General features: G+C 42.4%; 1 protein-coding gene across 1 annotated transcript in view; it reads right to left on the bottom strand.

Annotated features, from left to right (window-relative positions):
• Positions 1-18,765: 18,765 nt before the first annotated feature.
• The window catches only part of llgl2 (LLGL scribble cell polarity complex component 2), a 64,446-nt gene continuing 60,313 nt past the window's right edge, over positions 18,766-22,898 (bottom strand). The window contains 2 exon segments of the mRNA XM_034571137.1: positions 18,766-20,695; positions 22,327-22,369. Coding sequence (XP_034427028.1) covers positions 20,686-20,695; positions 22,327-22,369 — 53 coding nt within the window. The 3' untranslated portion in view covers positions 18,766-20,685.

Below are 22,898 nucleotides of genomic sequence, written 5' to 3'. Positions count from 1 at the left end.
ACCTTGATACTTGACTGGTGACATGAAAATTCATTCTTAAGTTTAAGATGCTTACAGAATAACAAAATCTGATAATTTGTATTTAGAGTGTAATTTTCCATATTGACTAAGAAAAGGAAAAAAGACTGTGTAAACTTCGGTTTTAAAACATCAGAAAACATCTGACAACAACCCACAAACAGATACAATATGTTGGCCTTTCAATAAAAGTACAGAATAGTTTGGCGATCACATTTGTAAAGCTCATTGAAAACTGGTCCCTTGCTCAATCTATCAACATTTAGACTGGGTTTAACACTTGATGTCCCTGTTGCTTGCTCTGAGTTTGACAGTTGCACTGAATCTCGATTAAGATAAACTTGAATTTTGAATATTGAAACAAACCAGGAAGAAAGCAAAATTCATTCAAGATTTCCATACTGCATCCTTTCCCATTGCAACCACAAACATGGCAGTGAGATGCTATCTTTAGATCTGCCTAAATATAGTTGTGTAGCCCATGTGCCTTGGGGGGACAGTAATAAGAGCTCAGTTCAACTTAATATACCTTACCAGGCTTCTCAGGTGAACTTAGGCATGGCTGGGGGCCGCAATGTGCTCCAGCTTGTCCTAAAGTGCTGGTTTTACTGATACTAACAAACAAACTGGGGGGCAGTTACACCCCAATATCAAGGAGATATAAAGTGACAATTGCACAAACCCAATAAGTTTGAGTGTGGTTATGCATATGCACTGTGCCCCCTTGACAAAGGTGAGCTGGCATGCACCAATGCGCACACACACAAACACAAAGTCCCATCTAAATAATTCAGCTTTATCTGTCAGGCCATACTGCTCCATTGTTCATATGACCAGCTGGTGAATGCTTGGGAGGAAAGGTGAGAGGTCCTGCTTCAAGTGATCACCAATGGGTGCTGATGGAGGAGAGAGAAAGAGGTTTAATGACTTGTTTTTAATCTGAGAGTGAATGCTTGTCCTTTTGTACTGGAATATTAATCTATTTGACCTTCACATCAATTCCATTCTGTCCAACTGACCAATTTTACTGCACAAAAGTTAGCAGCAAATACTAATAGCAGAAGAACTACAGCAACGAATACTGTGATCCACTTTAAAGGGGTAGGACATTCACAGAATCAGACTGTATATTATCAGCAAAATTGAATGTTATTTTACCCCATTAAATAAGTAGTTTTACTCTTGTTGAGGGTTAAGGGCAGAGGATGTCACACCTTGGTAAAGCCCTATGAGACAAATTGTGATTTGTGAATATGGGCTATACAAATATAATTTGATTGATTGATTGATTGATTTTAGGGAACCTAAGCACGTAACAGATTTGAGGTGGTTGATTAAAGAGTAGTGGATGGGGTGATGATGAGTACAATCTAGCATGAAAGGCAAAATTACGATTTTTGAGATAAATTAATAGTGATATGGATTCAAATGTATATTTGAGACTTGTAAATAGTAAACAAATGCATGACTTATGGGTCGATTGGTTTTGGGTTTCATGATTTTGTGGTCGGGCTTTCTTTTTACCACATGTATTTCACCATGATCTATGGATACAGTTTTTCTTTTTCTGGTTTTGGGGCCTCCCGGCGCCAACCTGTCCAGTTAGGGGTCTCTGTGTCAAATACATAATGCATATTATTTGTGTGGGACTGACCCTTTTGTAGACCAATCATTGGACCAGCCTGCATGATGTGAAACTTATACCAAAGGGTTTTAAGTTCATGGCTTCCACAAATGCTATATAAGAAATATGTAACCTTTGTTCAACGAGACGCTTGCCTGACTTAACCGTGGTAAGATTGTCTCCATATATTGTATACAATATATTCTAGATTATTTCCAGCACATTACTAAGAGGGTCTTAACCTCTGGCTGTTTCAAGGACAGTGGGATTATCTCCCAGCAAGGGCAATTGATAGACAATTGAAGAAACCTCAACCTCTTTTCAGAGAAGCTTGTGATCACCTATTCCAGGAAACAGATCGTGATAATAATGGCAGATCCTGTATCGTGTTGGCATCTGATAGTGGTGGTGGACCACGATCGAGGTGGCAGCTGATGGTGGATCCTGATGGTGGCAGTGGACAATGACTGTGGACTATAGTGGAATCCGATCTTGATGGTGGATCCTGATCGTGGTGGTTGCTGACCATGGACTATGATTACAACAAGACTGCTTGATATACAATATTTCTCCTCAGATACTCATTCATTACTGACAATAATCCATCAATTCATTGACCTTCCATTATGCTACAAAGTGTTTATTCTAATCAATGCTGTAAATACCCTTATCTTGCTCATGTTCTCCATTACACTTGACATCTATTGCACTTCTGTCCGTCCTGGGAGAGGGATCCCTCATATGTGGCTCTCTCTGAGGTTTCTATGTTCTTTTTACCCTTTTAAAAGTTTTTTGTTTCTCTTGGAAACATTGTTTTTTCTAGGTGGCTCATTTGATATGTATGAAGCAAAGACTGGGCTTGGTGGCACACAGAGCTTGTGGCAGAGAAGGAAGAGTCGGCAAAGGAAGCAAGAGAGATGATGCCTGCTTCAAATGTGGCTTATCCAATCATTGGGCCAAAGACCTTCCAAAGCAGTAGTTTGAAACTTCAGACTCACTTGCGGCAGAGTCAGGGAAGGGATGACTGCCAACTAGCTCGACATGAAGATACTTGTGTTAAGGAACAACCTGCACAAGACAGTAAGAACATTAAAATCTTCCCATAAATACCGAGAGGATGCCATTGCACTCCTTGAACAAAAACAACAGATATAACAGAATAATTCATTGGGAAGAGATTTGCAGTGCAGAATGGGTTTTTGAATAATCTCTACTAAGGATGGTATAAAGTTGTTGAGGGCAATGTGAGCAGAGCCGTATGAATGTGAAATCCTCTTCTGTGGGCATGTGTATTGGAGTGAATATGACTGTGACCTAAATAAATGAGAACTGGCTAAATAAAGAAATAAAATAAATAAACTGAGAGCATGCTCACAGAGTGCATTTACTGCATTGCTAGAATGATACCACCTGTCTAACTCAGGTTTAGCCTAAATTAGATACAGTCAAGGTTGTCAAGATCTATATGCTCCTCATGTTATACTGACCTACCAAAAATCCACGGAATGAAAAGATCTGGGAAGTTGGACACTCAACACCTAGAGTACTCCATAATAATGATGGGCAAATGTGTACACAATGCAGTACTGCTTAATGGTTCATGTCAAACGCAGAGAGCATTTAACAACTAGATGTGAACATTTATTTCATGTTCAAACTATGACAGAGGACTCTGAAGAAATTGTGACTATATCAAGGTCAATATGATGTAGGCCTAATAAAAGGAGCTCCACCTTTAATTTTTGCTTCCAAATTTTAATGTTAGCCTTGTAAATATCCATAGAAACACAAAAATCGTTGATGGTGTTGAGGAATTTTTTACCATCCTCACACATTACTGTATATGCCACTATATATTATGTATATTGTATATTACATTATATCTGTACAGGAGAATAGTGTCTGTCTAATTCCACAGGTATTCCCTTCTCTCTCCAAGCAGTACCCAAGGTCAAGTTATAGATAAAGGGCCAACCAACAGTACATTGTAGTGTCTACGTACTACGGACACACTGTGATTTAGGAATGCATATTAAGGCTTAACTAGCCATTAGGATGCAAACACCTACATGTTACATAAAGAGTGACAGCAATTCTAGCCTTTCATGGATGTGCTGTTGGAATGGGTGACACAAGTAGAGGGAGATATTGTCATGGTTTGGTATTTTTCAGTGTTTAGTTTCCACCGTTTCCAAAGTGTTTTCAGTTTATTTAGTATCTCCTCGTGTTTCATGTTTTCACACTCCGTGTTCTGTTTCCTGTTTTATTTTGTAGTCTCTGTTGCTTGTGTGTTTTCTTTCTTCACTTCCTGTCTGTGATTGTCTGCACCAGTCCACCTGTGTCCAATTGCCTCTGCCTTCCCTGTGTGTGTATATAAGTCTCTGTGCTCCCCTTTGTCCTTGTCGGATCGTTGTCTATTGTCGTTATGTCCTGTCCTCCTGTGTTTCTGTATCCCGTGTCTCCTGAGCTCCCGTCCTGATCTCCTGTGTAAGCCTCCTGTGTTTTCTCCCATGTGCTTTTGTTTCTTCAGTTTTACCTTTTGAGATTCCTGCGTTTGTTATTTTTCTGTTAAAGACTGTTTATTAAAAAGACTCTTTAGTTTAAACTTTGCATCCTGGGTCCATCTGCCTCACAAATCCTGACAGATATATGTGGCTGCTGTGGGAGACATCTTCAGACTTGGGGGTGACAATTGCTCAAGTAACTCTGTTAGCCTTTGTATATTGTTTCACCTTCTGGTCTCCTTGATGCATCAAGTCTACATTAAAATCTTTTGCATAAGACATCAGCTGCTGCCTGAGTTCTCCTTTCACCAGCTTCCAGAGAACTTCCTTAACAAATGGTACAACACTTGTTTCTAAAAGCCTGAAAAGGGATAGTTCACAGAAAAGTGAAAATTCACTCATTATCTACTCACCACTATGCTGATGGAGGGATAAGTGAAGTGTTTGGGTCCACAAAACACTTTGGAGTTTCAAGGGTAAACAGCGTTGTAGCAAAATACAATACAATGGATTCAACTACCATACGGTCATCCCTGCGGTGAACAACAGAAATGCCTCCATACTGCACCTGTCTGTAAGCCCCGACATTCAAAGGACTTGAAACAGCACCATTTACACAATGTTTTAAGCCTAAATGTCGGGACCTAAAGTAGCGATGCTACCGCGAGACCTTGTGTGCGTGTGAACGTAAATGCGTCTCCAGAGGAGGATATCAGAGGACATTTGGGCTGTAAACATGGTGTAAATGACGCTGTTTCGAGTCAAATTTGATATAATGTTACATTAATAGCAGAAACTCTATCACGACATGTATCTTTACAGACAACTGAATTGATAAGAGCCTGTGAACTTGCTAAGGATAAGTCTGCTACAATCCAGACTCTAGCTATGCCTTTTGAGTTTCACATGATTATAGCGCTCTTTGTAAAAACTGCTTCAAACGAACTGATTGCACATTGCACACTTGTCTCTGTATTACTGGATGCTCCATGCTCCACTACCTAAGACATTTGCTATCTGTATGTCAAGTATGTTAACCCATTTTCTTCCATTTCGCAGGGATATACCAGGGCAGACATGGCTGCTGAAACAAAAGCAAGACAGGATTTGAACTAGCTGTGCTGACGATTGTACACCTACAGCTGACTTAAAACCTGGTCGCTTGCCCTAAATTTCCATTGTTGTACTCTGTGGACAAACAGTTTTTTTTTGTCTGTCTGAAACCATTAACATAGGTAATTAAGTTCTGTGGAGGATCATTCACCATCCACTGATTCTGCACCACTGACAAGAAGCCAATGGCAGTGTGTACAAAAACATGCTCATTAGGACTAAATCCTGAACACCGCCAACAAGAACCAAGGTAAACCTTCCTCCCAGTCTGCTTTTAGTTCTTTGCAATAAGCACACAGCAAGGATTTAAGATGTTGATGGAAGCGCTCAAGTGCACCTTGGCTCTGTGAATGGTACGCAGAGGCCTTGTTATGGTTTATTTGAAGCTGTTTAAGAACTTGTGCGAATAACCAAGATGTAAAATTTGACCCTTCAACACTTTGAGGGATCCCAAACACTGACATGAATTGGCTCAGGGTCTTCACAACAGATTTTGCAGAGATGGAGCAGAGTGGATAAGCAACCAGATATCTTGTTGGCTGACACATTACAGTCAACAAATAAGAACACCCTGACTTGGACCTGGGAAGAAGACCCACACAGTCAATAATCAGGTGCTCAAACACAAAACTCACTGCAGGTATTGGATACAAAGAAGCCGTTTTTTATTGTTTATTAGGTTTGCTTGTAACCTGACATGTGTGACATATCTTTATGTATGCAGAAACATCACGTTTTAAACGTGGCCAGAAAAAATGCTGAAGGTTATGATTGTAGGTTTTTATCATAACCATATGTCCTGCAACATTATGAGCTGTCTGAATTACAGATGTCCTAAATGTTGAAGGAAATACGAATTGCAGAATAGGTTCACCACTAAATGTCTCACAATGAAATATCCCTGCTTCACTTTTCCTACCTTAGATGTAGGCAAAACTAAGTCATACAGGTCCTTTAGAGATTGGTCCTCTATTTTTTCTTTCAACAATTCTAAACGAGAAACACAAAGATCAGTTGGCAGTGACAAGTTTTTTCCCATCACACAGCTTTTCCAAAACTGCCTCACTATCAGTCAGAGCGGCAGTCATTTCACGAGTCACGGCACAAACCGTAGACACAGCATGGTCTAATTCACTGAGCCTCTGCATTTCTGGAGCACAGACTGCAGAAAAGGACCTGGCTTTAAAGGCAGCTGCAGGGGATCCCGGGGAGACATCCCCAATATGCCACCGCCCCCTTGCAGGGAGAAAGGAATAGGGGGTGAAACTTCAATAAATGGCGGACAAGCTGATAACCCTGCAGCTGTCCTAATGGCCCAGGTGGAGGGGCAACAGGCTAAAATGCCAAAGCAGGAACACCATCTCACCTGTGCAACAATTTGACAAATGAAGTTATCCTGCCCTCATTGTGGGTTTGTTAGTTGAATGTAGTTTAGCCGCTCATATTTCACCGGCACTAGCCGTTTCCCTGACGGCAGGTACAGCTTGAAAGTCGTAGGCCACTGTCTGGCTGTTGCCGCCCCCTGTATGTATAATTTGTATTCTCTTTCTTGAAAGTGTTAGTGGAACATAGCTCTGTGAATACAGGAATAGATCATTCTCTTGTGAGTTCAGTTGCTGCAATGTGTGTGATGTTTTGCACAATTATTGAAACTTTTGTTATTTTTCTTTATTGTATTTCTGAATCTCCTTACCTATATACCCAAATTTAATTGTGGCGTAGTTGCCTGCCACCATGGGTCTCCAACACAAGACTAGAGGACAGCCCCTCACCAGGACACGTTTTTATTGACACAAAATACAAAATCAACTCCCTAACCCCTTCTCACAGGACCGTCTCTTCTCAGTGTCCGCTAGCAGCTCAGGTCTCCCTTATCGAAAGCTACTGTTTTCAGACATGCACTGAACTCCACAGTTGCTCCGTATTTTCTCCGAAGGAGGTGCATGTGCTGTCACAAGGACTTTTACAGGAAATCTTTCCTGCCACGGGCAATTATACTACAACAGTCACCTCTGTCTGACAGAGAACATTCTGGACTCACCCAATACCTGAACCTCGCACACATCCGGATACCATGTTGCATTCTCTCTCTTTAATATTTTTTATTCTTTATCTATATATTTTGTATTTTTTGACAAGAACCAGGAAACGAGATGACATTTCTCCTGTATTAGCTAGACTACACTGGCTTCTTATTAAATTTAAATTAAATTAAATTCTCCTCCTCGCCTACAGAGCCGTTAATGATATGGCCCCATCTTACCTTAAAGAGGTCATAGCACTGTTGTAACGATTCACCTTATTTTAACTACTCAAAAGGCAGGTGATCACTACACCCTCCCCCTCAGCCAGCAGCTTATCAGGACTGTAGAATGGTTTCACTTGGACCACATTTACATTATCCACCCTCATTTTATCAGTTAACCAACGAACAGAGTAGTTTACAGGACCTAGCCTTTTCTCTACCCTGACAGGCCCTCACCATCTGGATGCAAACTTGGCAGAGAATTTAGCTGAGGCTTTAGACAATGGTCGTGATGAAACCCAGACCAGATCCCCAACTGCAAAGTGTACATCTCTGCGTTGTGCATTACAGTATCTGGTTTGATGGCTTTTGTCACGCCCACACGTCTTTCCACCTCCTTAAGCATTTGTGTATGTGTGTGTAGTGTGTAGTATGAGGGAGTGCTGGGTACAGTGGACTTGTGAATGAGACACTCTAGTGGGCCATTAAGGTTGCATCCCAGGGCTAGCACAGCAGGGGTCACACCAGTGGTCTTGTCAGGGACCGAGCAGGAAGACCAGAGAGCCACAGATAGTTTTCTTTGAAAAAATAGTATTTTAATTTGGTTTTCATTAACAAAAATGCAAAAGGTCAAACTTCACCAATCTGGGCCAGCAAAAGGTCAACCAACCAAACTAGCCTTTGGTACCCAGTGAAGCCAAGTTAACATCACCACAAAAACTCCCTCTCAACTTACACAGGGGAACATAAATAGTGGCGGATCAAGCCACTCAAAACACAAAAGGGGGTAGAATTAGACATAATAATATTGAAAACAAACTACAGCCACAACATAATACCCCAGTATAAGGCCGTATAATATTAACGTAGGAACAATAATTAAACATAAATATCAAAAAGTAGTCAAAGATTAAAACAAACAATATCCCTCCCCATGATTACAAGTGACATGGTGCAGTCCAATTAATGCTCAAAGCCATTTAAGGTTGTCTGCTGCAGCTGGGCCTCCTTTTGATGAATGGCCAGATGACTCCAGCAGCAACCCCCAGGAACTGGTAACTCAAAGAAAACTTGATTAATTATCAGAGAAAAGAAAGATATAAATAAATGAAGTATGTTGTATTAAACCAAAATCTATGTGTCCAGTTATTTATCTGTGATGTGGGTGCGTGTGCAAAGAGAAACAAACTAAGCAAATTAGGAATTAAGAAAGGTTACCACCATGTTACTGAGTTTCAGTGTGTGTGGTTGCTGCAGCGGCCATCACAGGTCTCATGTACTGCTGTGTTGATGTCTTGATGGTGGTTCCCCACAAAAGAGGCGATCATGGTTTTCAGTGTCCTATTGACCCTCTCCGTCAGATTGGTCTGAGGACTTTGTGAGCTTTTGTGCCATGCCGCAGAAGTCACATAGGCTGGACATCAGTTGGCTTGTGAATTGGGGGTTCGTCGGACCCCAGGTAAGTGGGCACCCCCCAGCGTGTGAAGATGTCATTTTTTAGGATCTGGCAGACTTGGTGTTTTGGCATCTTCAGGGCGAAAAAAGCTCGACCAATTTACTGAACATGAAGAGTTAGCCACCAGTTGAGTACCCAGGCTAGAACTCTGCTAACATGAAGAGTATTCTTAAGACATGATTACAGAAACAAGGTAATCAAACGGCACAACTTCATAGTGAGACTAGTAACAAACAGACCCCTCTTAAAAGTGAGTCCTTTTGTGAGAAGCTAAGGAATAGGAAGAATGTGTCCACTTTCAGCAAGTGTGGTTCATGTAATCTGTGGGGACCTGGGCACTGAGTGACAATCAAAACTTCAGCTCTTATTCACTGCAATTGTTCGCGTGTTTGAGACTGAGTCCATGATGGACTCTCGCTAAAGTTTAGCCATGGTGTTTCATGATCCAATAGCAGCCCTTTTACAGTTGGCCACCAAGCCACCTTCAAGAGTCTTTATCCTCCCTAAATGACCTCCAAACAGGCTGTTGCAAGCAAGGACCTCTGACACATGCACCACAGGGATGACCATATGGTAGTTGAATCCACCATACTTCGATGGCACACCCTCGTACAATGCTCCTTGCTGCTGTTGATAATGAATGCGGCCAGGTGCGGGCTGGCAGATGGTTTGACCAAGCTCTTGGCATACTGTGTCAGACTGCTCTTCTTTTTTCGTTGTCCTGAAGGGAATTGGGGAGATTGGACCAGTATGATTTTGCAACAGCGATACACGCAGTCCATTCTTGTAGAGAAGGTGCATGGAACAGTGCATCTGGGACAACATTACAGCATCCTTTCTTGTAATGGACGCAGTAGGAGAACACCTGTAGCCTCAGTGTCCATCTGGTAATGCAGGATGAGGTTTTGGGACAGTTGAATGCCCAGGCTAGAACTCTGTGAACACGTCAAACGTTTCACCTTCCAGATAATGTCACCACTTCGCCCTAACAACTGGCAGACATTTCTTTTCTGATGTGGAATACCTCAGCTCGGCAGCATGAAGAACCCTTGATGTAAAGGCAAAGACTTTCTCTTCTCTTTCAATGGTCTGCATCAGGACAGCTCCAAGACCCACATCGCTGGAGTCACAATGAACCTGAAAGCCAAGGTGTGGGCTTGGTTGAGTCAGCACTGGTGGGGACAGTAGGAAGCTGTTCAAAGGTGACCTGACAATACATAGATCACTCGCATGGCACTCCCTTGAGATTATTGAGTGGGGCTACAATGTCTGCCAGCCGAGGAATAAACTTAACCCCCGGAGGTTTCTGGGGTTGGTGGGCTGGTATCATAACCTTCTTTTCAAATCAGTGGGTTGCGGGTAGGCTGCAATGGATTAAAAAAATGTTTGGGGTCTACTTCCACTCCCTGGCCTGAAACTGCATGCCCAACGAAAGAGAGCTAAATCTCTTACAGGTGTAATTTATTGACATTAAGGGTTAGATGAGCCTGGTGTAGTTTTTGGAAAACTGCCTCTATGTCACAAAGATGTCGTTCCTGAGTTCTGGAGAAGACAATGATGTCATCTATGTAGATGAAGCAGATTTTCCCTCTTAACTTCCCCAGGACGTTTTCCATCATCCGCTGGAAGGTGGCTCCAGCATTCCGTAAACCAAATGGCATGACCTTAAACTGAAACAGGCCTATATGCGTGACCATGGCAGACTTGTGTTTGCTCTCTTCATCCATTGACACTTGCCAGTACCCACTCTGAAGGTCGAGAGAGCTAAAGTACCAGGCCCCTTGTAAAGACTCAAAGATTTCATGCACCAGTGGCATTGGATAAGCGTGTGTGTCGCTCTGAGCGAGTGAGTGGGGGCGGGACCCCGAGACCTCTGTGTTTGTGTGCGCGCACGCACGCACACACGCAAACACACATTTTCACACTTCGCTCCTGGTATTTCACATGATGGCCTATACATGACGATTTAAAAAAACGTTTTTAATAGAAAGACATGAAAATAAAAACATTCAAGGGAGAGAAAGAGAAAACAGGGACTAAGGAGGAGAGTAAGAGAAAGACAGGGACAAAGAGAAATGGTAATCACTTTTGAAAGTATATTTTGTTATTATTTCTGTAACTCCATAATTGACCTATTGTCTTGTGTGTTATCTTCTCACTTAATTAAAACAAGATATAAGACAGAGGCCCATCTTCAACATTAATCAGATATCCTGCTGAAAACCAAGGTAATAGATGTGAATGAACAATACAGTACATTCTTATTGTACAGAGATCATATTGTTTATGAAAATAAGAGTTTACTGTGAGTGCACTATTAACTATTAATATGTTTTGTTGGGTTGGAAAGAAGACTTTCTTAGATAAGGATTAAAAAAGGTGGAGAACAACCTTGGGTGGAGCTTCCAAGAGGGTAATTGCTGATGGCTTCTCATTGTCCATTACAGCCATGTAAACGTTGACTGTAGTCACTGCGTGGCTCCACTGCAATGCATCACGTGTTTTTGGTAAGAACTAGCATGACATATCTCCTCATGTGTGGCTTTAAGATGATTTGGCTTGCACACATGAAGTGCAAGCCAAGCAGTAAAGGCATGCATAGCTGGTCGTCACCTAAAACATGTATGCTGATGGTGATGTGGGCATCGTGGAGGGAGAGGAGCCAGGTAGCCTTCCCGATAGCTTTACTCTCTTGCCCGTTGGCCAGAATAATCTTTGGTATTTCACTCACACTCAACATCTCATCCACTTTCCTTATGTTTTCCCACAGGGTTCTACTCATCGGGGAATGTGTACATCCTGAATCCAGAACAGCATCCCTCCCTTGTGCCTCGGATCCCTATGAGCACCACAAGGAGAGTTGGGATCCCAAGCACAGAGGCCACATCTGCTCCATGCCCACAGCCCTGGCCATGCTCAGGTTTCTTGCTGGACCTTTTAGAAGAGCGGTCTGAAGGGTTGGACTGTTGTACAGAGCTCCAGTAATCTTTGGAGTTACTCCAGTCCTTTTCTATCAGAGACCCCACCTTGACCACCTGGTCCACAGTGGTCACAATGCCGCGTAGGCCACTTGCCAACCTTGGATTGCATGCACTGAGGATACGTCACACAATCTTTTCCTCCGACATCTCTGGTCTCCATTTCAAGCACAAAGCACGGAGGTCATATGCAAAGTCCCTCAGGCATTGAGTGGGTGACTGTACATTTGAGCTGAGCTGCTCCTCTATTTCAGACTGGTAGTCGGTGGGCAAGAAAGCAAAAATTTGAATTATCTAATCAACGATTTTACTATGGGCTGCAGCTAACCACCAACTCAGTGCCGGCCCTTTTAAAATGGCATTGAGTGTGCCAAAGAGCTCAATATCACTCAACGGTCAGAGGGTCTAAAAGTTGTCACGCTGCTCAATGAAATTAGTGACATCAGTGGAATTCCTTGACTCACCAAACTGAGGAAACTCCATCGTAATAGGAGGTTTGTGGGTGGCTGCAGGTAGTGATGGGAGAGTAACATTTCCCTCAGACGTATGGCGGCTGGCAGGCCCTGGCGCTGCAGGAGCGGAGAAGCTGATTGGCCTCCAGGAGAAAAAACCTTTGTTGACAGTCTTTTGAGGTTCGTCTCCCCACCTATTATCCATTTGCTCTAAACAAGCCACTACCGCCTGACCAAACCTCTGCAGCTTAGTGTTGAAATATTACTTAGCTTCCTGAGCCATTGCCTCAATTGCAGCTCTTTTCACGATTGAGAGTGCTGTCAACTGCTTCTTTGAGCCACTTCTCCGAGGTATCAACCTTCGCTTGAAGGTCCTGAAGCTGTTCCACAAATGAGGCTGCCGCAGTGTCCTCATACTCATCAGCCTGCTGTTGTTCCTCATCAGGAGGCTATAGATATATAGTTTCCAACAGGCTGGTTAACTCAGTGATGCCACTTTGATTGTGTCTAGTTGTAACATGACGACCCGGGTCAGCATATGCATTGGGGGTTGCATTGCATTGTTTATGCAAATCGATCGATGAGGGAAGGTGCACCTTCTTCATGAGCACTATTACCCACAGCTGACCCCTGCAGGCTTGAGGTAGACATTATTGTTTGGTGCAACTGCAGCACAAACAGGGGAAATATGCAATGTAGTGTCGTGTTATGCACTAAATGCAATAAAGAAATGTATGAGATGTGTAACCCTTGGTTACACTAGAAAGAGTATAAATGTGGACCAGGATAGGAGATACTAGGTTAATAGGAGCCCTGGACTTGAATATCAGTAATGAGAATTACACAACAGGATTGCCTTAAATGAACTTGTATTTGAACACAAACAGCAGTTCAAGTTTCTTTGACAGTTAGAATACAGCATCGATTTCCCCCAAATAATAAACAGAAATAAATAAAATAAAAAAAAGTGTGCACATAAGTCACTTTAAAGTCCCTAAGTCCAGTCTTAAATGTCAAATTTGTGGATTGTTTGCTGGGGCCCAATCCGTCTTTGTACAGGGTCTGTCCTACCACACCGTGGAGTGAAGAACATGGAAGTCAATATTTCTCTCAAAGATCTTTATGGTGGCTCGGCATCCAGTTAACTGGAATCTTGGTTCTTCGGTGGATGTCCTCTCTGGCACCGGAGAATTCGTATCTTCACCAAACCTGACCTATAGACAGGTCACACGTGTATATGGAATGTAATCCAAACACAGTAATATCTTGACCATATCTGCTAACATGAACAATTGCTCACATATCAACACAGCCTCCACTTCAAGTTATGGCCTATAATTGGCTCTGTTGTACAACAAAATATAATTATTTTAGTTCAAACTCAATGCTAAATTAAATTAGAATTCTATAAAGGTCAAGTATCAGTATCAAAACAGAATCACATTGACTTAAGGCATACATTCATACACATATTATCAGTCCTTTGGTTTTTTATGCAAGGCACATAATGGCTACATGGTAATACTGAAGTTCAATGAGTAGAAACTTCACAGCTATTGGGCAAAAAGTAAATGAACATGGAGCAGTGCTTTAAATCTGCCCTAATAACCTCTATAAACAACATAGCTAACAAGGTAGCTTTTGGTATTCACATTTAACAATAGACAATTAACATACAAAGATCCGAGGCGACAGAATCGCGGTTCACTCAACACGTTTTCCCCATATCTCACATGCTAATGCTATTAGCGAATGTCAATGAAATTTTACATCGTAACCGTTAGCCTAGCGGTAAATCTCTTCTTAATCAACAACTACGGATGTCTTACTACTCACCGTTGAATAATGAGAATTCCTGCACCTTTCAACAGGTCAGCAGGGTTACCTCACACATCGACACAGGATTTTAGATCTGAGCAAAGCAGGTAGTATGCTTTTAGCTTGAGCAGCAAAATGGCAGACAGGATGCACACAGATAAAAAAAACTCGACATAGAGTAGATTTACCAGAGAGGATGGCTGGGTACCTCCCTATACTGGCTAGAAAATGTAACAGTAGGTCACCCAATGAGCCAATACAGTGTCATTTAAAGTATACATTCTCTCTCTCTATAGCAATTACACAATACACAATATTGCAGCCTTAAGAATGTATTTTCACTGCTTTTCCAATGTGGGCTACAGATGCATTAAATGTGTATGTGCTATGTATAGATACAGTGTATGAATGGGTGTGTGCTTAACAATGGGATTTTTGATACTTAACCAGTATTTGCCTTCTGAAGGTGAAAATTGGTACTCACCACAAGGGATACATTGATAGCTCTGGACCTAGCCTCCACATTAGTGTTTTGGTTGAGAGGGCTAATATTTATTGGCTAGAGAACATAACCGGTAAGTGAAGTGGGAAAAGTTTATTCATGCTGAGATCCCACAAGCAAAGAAACCATACTTTGATTATCATTGTAGAGTGTATTATGATTCATTTTGAAGGTAAATTAATGGTGAGTGAAATTTTAGAATCAAAAAGAATTGGGCCCAATGATGAAAATTGCATCAAATGTCGAATGGAAAGAAACGTGATTTGTGTTCTGCTTCTTAAGAATTTCATTAGCTGAAGATTGAAGAGACTAGTTTGCATTCACACACAAAGGTAAACAATATACATATAAGAGTGCAGGAGCAAGTGAGCACAGTGTCTGGCAGCAAGGGGGGGGGGGGGGGGGGGGGGGCAACAAAGGACAAGAAGGGACTTTTGATGTCCCATAAGGGTCTGGTGGTTGCACCTGTGGCGTTGTTGACTTTGTTGGCATCTGGATCGCACAGCGTTGGACACTGTGCGAGAGGAGAGGTGATAAGAAAAATAAGACAACAGGAATGTTGGCCGTCACAGAGAAGCCCTTCCGCCATCTACACAAACTTGCATTATTATTATTACTCGGATTATGCTCAGCGGCCAGCCTGCTTCACTCTAAACTATGCAGTTGATAGCGTCACCCTGTGGAGCTACTGAGGAATCTCGTCAACGATATTGAGGTGCTGGTCCACCGCACCTAAACTCAGGTGGGCCCCGTTATCCAGTGTGAGTTAGCCCGAGACTATTTCCTCAAAACCCTGTTACCGGCTGACCTGCATATCCAGACATTACTGGCCCATCCCAGGTCCCTCCAGGAGGCCTTGGAATTAGCCACAGATCGAGAGACGCTGTGTGCTGGGGCACGGGAAGCTGCAGGTGACACACACCAAAAGTGAGAGCTGCTTGTGGAGCCGAATTAAGTACAGCAGAACCTGCCTGGGTGGAAAAACTGACCCGTGTGTGCCACCAAACAGAGAGGAGCAGCCTCCAAGGCCTCCCTTTAGGGTCTGCTGGGGATGTGGACAGCCTGGTCACCTGGTTCGACAATGCCCTCGCAACCCAGCTAACCATGGAAATCAGGGACGGCATAATCGGGACGATGTGGACCCCTGCTTCTGTGTCCCGACCCCAGGAGGTATCAAGGCATATTAATCAAGTGGGGATGTTACAACCGATTCTCACCCCACCTGACCTCACCCTTCCCTTCATTCTTGACACTGGTGCCAGCAACATCGGCTCAGGTGCTGTGTTGACCCAGGTGACACCTGAAGGAGAAAGAGTGGTGGCATAATACAGCACAGCAGGACATTCAACCAGGATGAACGGCGCTATTGCATCACCAAGTGGGAACTGCTTGCTGTGGTCAGCACTGTCCAGCAGGTATTACCTTGGGGGCCACCACTTCACTGTCTGGACTGATCACTCAGCCTTGCAATGGTTAATGTCCTTCAGACAGCCAAAAGGTCAACTGGCACGCTGGGTCGAAGAACTACAGGCTTATGATTTCAAGGTGGTCCATAGACCAGATGCATGGGATGGCAACGCTGATGCAGTCTCCTGCCGCCCCTGCTACAGCGATGAGTGCCGCTACTGCGAGAAAGGGAGGCACAGGAGAGCGAATGTCTACAGACTGAGGAGAAATGTGCAGCTGTGGGACCAGGGGGACCGTCAGCCGATCAGGGACTAGTGGCTGTGGATGCAGCAGAGTTAAGAACAAATCTGGAGGAGGATGTCGAAATCAGAACAGCACTCATGTGGGTGGCAGCACAACACAGCCCTGGTGGGAGGAGGTATCTGTGATTTCTCGAGCCACAAAGGGACTATGGTCAATGTTTGAACAGAAATGGGTAACCGCTACATTCTCACCGCCATGCACTACTTCACTACTGCCTGACCAGGAGACCATCATAGATGCTTTGGTGGAGGAGATGTTCAGCAGATTCGGGGCACCCAAAGTCATTCACACCAACCAAGGCAGGAACTTTGAGTCCTGTGTGTTTACAACCATGTGCGAAAAACTGGGTCCCACAAGACCTGCACCACAACCCTCCACCCGCAGGGTGACGGCCTGGTCAAGAGGTTCAACCGCACACTGGCGCAACATCCTGCCATAGTGGCGGCTAAACACTAAAGAGACTGGGCCACCCATGTTCCCCTCGTGCTGATGGCATACCGGTCTGTGTCCCAGGACTCCAGCTCCTGCTCCCCCGCTGCATGTTAGGATGGGAGATTCGGACTCCGGCTGAGATGATGGAAAGCAAGCCCTCTGACAACCTCCAGGGACTGATATGCCAGGAAACTCCATGACCACCTGGAGTCCGCTCACGAGTTTGCCAAAGGCCAGCTGCAGAGTGCAGGAGCAAGACAGAAGAGGAATACGACGTGCATGCCAGCAGACGACATTTTTAAGCCAACAAGTTGGTCTAGGTGTATAACCCATCAGAGGAGGAAGGGCAGGTGGATGCAGTATCCTGGAGAGACTGGGTGAGGTTGTGTACAGAGTCCAGCTGCCGCTGAGAGGAAGGAAAGTTGCCCTCCACAAAGATAGACTGGCTCCAAATCGGGCTTATCAGGTTCCCCACAGTCTGGACCTTTTCCCTGTCCCTGCCCAGGATTCAACTTCAGCTTCAGCTTTCTTTCCCCCTAACGCAGGCCGGGCGCGGCCTCTGAGATAACGCAGACCACCTGAGAGACTTTGTGTGTCCCGTGTGACTAGTGTAACAGAACTGGTTAACATGTTAATGTTGGACTGTTATACTGTGTTTTATTTTTTATAAATGGAGTTCAGCTAAGTTGGGAGGATTGTTTATTTTAGTAAGTTTTCCATAATGTCAGTGAACATGTCGGCGTTTAGACACGTTAGCCTGTCAGACAGTTCCAGCTACCAATTACTGTGAGCATGGCCGTAGCTACCATTGAGGACACCGAGGTCCAAATAAATCAGAAGAACTACCACGGCAGGTAACGTAGGCTAACGCCAGGGACACACCGGAGGCGGAAGCGCCGCAAAGCATCAATTCTCGTCCAAGCAGCCACTGTTCACACCGGATGCGCATTTCTCTGCGTTGATCAGCCCGCGATTCTACTTTGTCCGCTGGTTGTTGTAGGCTCCGTTCAATGTAGGGGTTCGGTGGTAAATGATGATGGTCTCCACAAGTGACTGACCTACGCAAGCCTAAAGCCCCCCTACCCCTCCTCTGTCTCTGTCTGCTTGTGTTTAGACAACTGACAAATTTGTAAGTACATAATTAAAAAAAGTTCCTGGCCTGACTGCGAGTTGTGTGAGAAAGCATACTTCTTATTGGGTGAGAGACAGGTGTTGTCCTCAAGTTAGAGTGAGAACTGAGAAGAAAGGTGGGATGCTACACGGGAGCTAGTGAGAGTGTGATAACCGGAGCGTCAGTCAGCCAGGTTTGTTATTTTGGCGTCGCTGACAGCCTACAGTAACCTGTGTACTCTTCTCATAAACCTGCAAGCAAAGTTTTGTTTCTTCCTCAATACATGTTACTGACTTGACTTCTTCCCCGGAGTCCTTGTGCTTTATCATATCAGATCCAGGATTGCACCTAGGGCCACATAGTGGATCGTGATAGTGAGTCGTGTTCATGGATCAGCAGCTGATTGTGGATTAAGTCTACAACGTGATTTGTTTAGACATGAAGTGTACCTACCCACATATATACTACTATCTCTGACCTTACCTCTATGGGTCTTTTCTTTCCATTCACAGTTGGGGGTTTCTCTATAATTTTGTTAGTTCTCTCGTGGCATTTGATATCATGCATATGACAACTCCTCTTGAATGTTACCCTCCAAGAGAGCTGCCACTATTAGCTGGCCCAGCCTCAGCCAGGTCCTTGGAGAGTCATCTTACTCTGTAATGAATGTTCAAAAACTCCTAGATGAGCATGTGTACCAACTAATTTCTCCTTTGTTTGCCTCACCAGAGGCGGCCTAGTTTCTGCAGTTGACACAGACTAGACTAGATTATAGTTGGGCTTATTTTAGTGGAGCACAAAGAGATTTTTAAAGCGCATATATATTCACTGTCGTGGACTTCCTCATAGCACAAGAGATAAATGATATGGAAAAAAAATATCAGATACTAATTAAAAACTTGTGAGTGTACTGAGAAAATAAAAAACAGACACATTCGGTATTTGAAAATAACATTATAATTATTAACATTAAAATGTAGTGGGAAGTTACACATAAAAATTGATTCTCAATCAGTTCACTACAAAAATATATTCTTGGTTAATGCGAACATTCTCAGCATTCTGAAACATTGCAGCAAAATATTTATTTGTATCTAAAAATTAAAAAAACTGTTAACTCAGGCGCAAAGATACACATGGCACATATATACTGTATTTATTTTTTTCAAATCACTACAATAGCTTACAATTACATTCCTGAATTAGATTATTTATTTGTGACATAAAAATGGTTTATATAAAAATAATTAAAATCCAAACCCCATAGAAAGTTGTCCCCCCCCCCAGAAAAGTACAGCAGTTAGAGCTCTGCAGTAGTGGCAAAGTACCTATGGCCATTAGTTATTTTATCGTGGAATAAAAGTGGATTAGAGAGAGTGGTCTGTGAACATTAATCGGTGGTGCAATATATGATGGTATGACAAATTAAGAGAATGAGGAATTAAAAACACAAAGCAAGTAACAGTGTGGTTGAACATACAAAAAACAACTTTTGTATGTTTTTTTTATCTCGTCTGGGGCATCATTAAAAACATCCTCCCTTGAGAGTGTGTGAAAAGTATAGAAGCTAATTTAGGAAAAAAAGATGAAAATGTAAGCACTGTCAAAAATAAAATACTCACTTTGTGGAAGTTTATTAACTTTGTAACTGTTGTTAACATTATGAGGTATGACGACTAAAAAATGACTAAGCCACAAATTTGAATTCACAATTACGAGACACTAGGTAAAAGTCATGACATCTGAGTCAAATCATGAGGCAAGAGCAAAGAAAGTAGGACACAAAATTAAAATGCCAAATCATGTTAAACAAATCAACATATGACAAGTAAAAATATATCCTTTGAGTAATAAAGATGATTCATTACAACACTGTCAAAACTGAAAACAAATATCAACTAAATTTTTTACAAAAACGTCACTCATAAGTATTCTCTGTACTTCAATAAAGTCTATTTTAACTTAGCATCTTGAAAGCTTAACTTACTATGATTTTGGCATAAAAGTAGATCATTAGTCAACAGTCCATTTTAACTTGGTGTTTCAAAATCATCACTAAGTATTTGCAGAGTATGTTGTTTTTTAATCTAATATATCATAATTTTGACTCACAGTTTAAAATGTTCCTATATTTTAAATTATGCAAAACTTAAAATAAACAATTCAGCAACAAAAGGTTTTAATCTTATTCATTATCATTATTATTTCTCCAGCTGTATATCCATGTGGGGAGATAAAGGCTAGTGATGCACACCAGAGTGGACAAACCATTTCCACAAGCTAAGTCCACGTGAAGAGACTGGTGGCGATATAAGCCTTTCAAAAATGATGTAGGGATGATCACTTTAATTCAAACAGCTTCGAAAAGTGGTGTGTATGGCAGATGTGAGATGCTAGATTGATGATTAATGGCACTGGTCACACATCAGAAATGAAGGCTATATCATGTAGCTTTAGGTTAAACAGTTGTGACCGGGCTGCAATGTGTGGTCTTTAGGCACAGGTGGTGTCTCTTCCTTTGTTTCTGTCTACAATGACTGTTCGTCTGCGAACAGCTTTGTGGTCTTTAGAGTGCACGACTGCGAAGAGCCCTTTAGTGTCTCTCTATGAGGGGCTGAGGTCAACTAAGAATCAGCAGGTAGTCAGTCACTGGGTAGAGGGGTCAGGGGACAGTAGTGATTGTGGCTACAGGACTGCAGTACGCTTCATAATCATCAGCAAGTCAGTTTACTCTGAGGAGGCACAAAAGAAAAACATAGACATTACTGTTTGTTGATTCCAAAACTGTCAGTGACACAGAAGTTAGTTATATATGATGCCGCTCACCTTCACTGACAAGAAGCATCCCTCAAGCTACAGCACTCTTAATATGATTCTCCAGTAATGACCTGAGGTAAACAAAAAATAGCTTCTATTCACAATACTTGCTTGTTTATTAAGACAACAGGATTGTACATTTTTTGAATTTGGCCAAAAGTGATTTTTTGTGATCTATGCATGTTATATACATGTTATGTGGGTGTAGTATTTCCAATTTTCTGACTTGAAAAGCCATTAATGTCAAAATTCACATCTTAATTTTAGGGCTGTCAAACGATTACATTTTTTAATTAGATTAATCACGATTAATCCCCATTTGTAAATGCCCCAAAAATCCCCATTTTCTCTGTATATTATTGTGGGAACGGAAAGATAAATGACAGAAGGCGGATATATACGTTTAACTTTTGATTTTTTATTGATGACAAGTCCAAATGATAGTTATTAAGATAGAAAAATTAAATAAAATCAAACTAAAACATACCACACCATAATAAAATCTGTCTGTCTCTTTGCTATGCCTCTGAGCACACATAGGATGATGTTATTTAGAATTTTATTTTTATTTTATCAAACTCAAAGATAACCTTTATCCTTAACAATTGGGGCATCTTAGCCTTTGCTCTCTTTTTTCTTTTTAGCAAATATAGGATGGTTGAATAAAACCTTTTTCTTTTCTTTTTTAAATCAAACAAACAACCAAACCTTTACACAATTAAATGGGAATGTGAAATCTGAATCTGAGCCCTACCGTAAAAGCAGTGTTGTGCCAGTTCACACTTCACACAAGAACGAGTTCCAAGTTCAGTTCATGCAGATGAAAATGAACTAGGTCATGTTCATAGTTCATTTTTTATTGGGATGATTTAGGTGACAAACGTACGGTCATGTGTTTGGTTATGAATCGATGGTGTCGGATCATGTCTGCGTGTCGCTCCGCTCATTTTAACACTGAGTCCTGACTGTGAGCGTCACGTCTCGTGTTGTACTGAGCACAACATGGGTTAGGGGTTAGGGTCATGATGTTTAAATGCAGCCTCATAAACTCTGGAGCGAATCAAACAAACACTAACTTACTTCATGTACTGATCAGGTCCTGATAACTAGTGAGGAGTGTTTATTAGTTAGAGCGAGAGCAGAGTGGAGGAGGAAACAGAAACTCCAGCTCGGTACAAACCAACTGCAGCTTCTGCTCTGATCATGACGCAGCTGATCACTGAGCAGCTGAGACCAGAGAAACTCTGTATTTCACTGTTCTTCTACAAAGTCACTGACCGGCTGCTTCATGTGAATGAACTCTGAACTCACTGCGTGTGTCGCTCTGAGCGAGTGAGTGGGGGCGGGTATGGGTACATGGAGTGGTCATTCTGCGCATGTGCTAAAAAAATTAACGCGTTAATTCCACAAATTAGTCAACCTGCGTTAACTAGTTAATTTTGACAGCCCTACTTAATTTCTTGATTGTGATTGCTTATTAAAAGTTGCATGCTGCTGTTAGAAACCAGTTTACCATTGTAGTAAACAATGAGCGGCTGATACTTACGTCTGGTCTCCTTCCAGTGACTTCTGGATCTCCTGAAGTACTTCTGTGAGAAACCACAACATTACTGTAAATAACCAGTGGACTTAACACTCATATTTGTGGTAATGCCATAGTTCAGTCACATTAGGATGCAGCTTACAGGTATTGAAGGAAGCTGTACAAATCATGCAATGGGATGATGATTAGTAAACAAAGCTGTGTTAAACTTCACAATGCCCAATGGCTGTTGTGGGTTTGTCTTATGTCAATGGGAGCAGAAACCTGACATACCTGTTAAGAGAGGCGGCAATGCAATTACAATCGAAGCCAGGCTGAACGGATCAAATAAGCCATTTCGGATATGACCTGCGGATAAAGTCCGGAGAATTGGGTCTGGACATTACCCGCGGTTTTTTATTCATGTACAACGCAGCGGGTGGTTCTCTGCACAAACGCGTTCACAACAGCAACAAATCCTCTGCATTATGGTGAGAGGTGGTGCAGCTGGGTGCAGCCGGCAGAGGCTGATCACGTGATTTTCTTGACAACACACAGGTGTCTGTGTCTTATCGCCATAAACCCTCTAGACATCT

The sequence above is a fragment of the Hippoglossus hippoglossus genome, chromosome 19 (genome assembly GCF_009819705.1).
Source record: "Hippoglossus hippoglossus isolate fHipHip1 chromosome 19, fHipHip1.pri, whole genome shotgun sequence".
Classification (NCBI taxonomy): domain Eukaryota; kingdom Metazoa; phylum Chordata; class Actinopteri; order Pleuronectiformes; family Pleuronectidae; genus Hippoglossus; species Hippoglossus hippoglossus.
The sequence above is the reverse complement of the archived record's forward strand: the minus strand, read 5'-3'. Positions and strand labels throughout refer to the sequence as shown.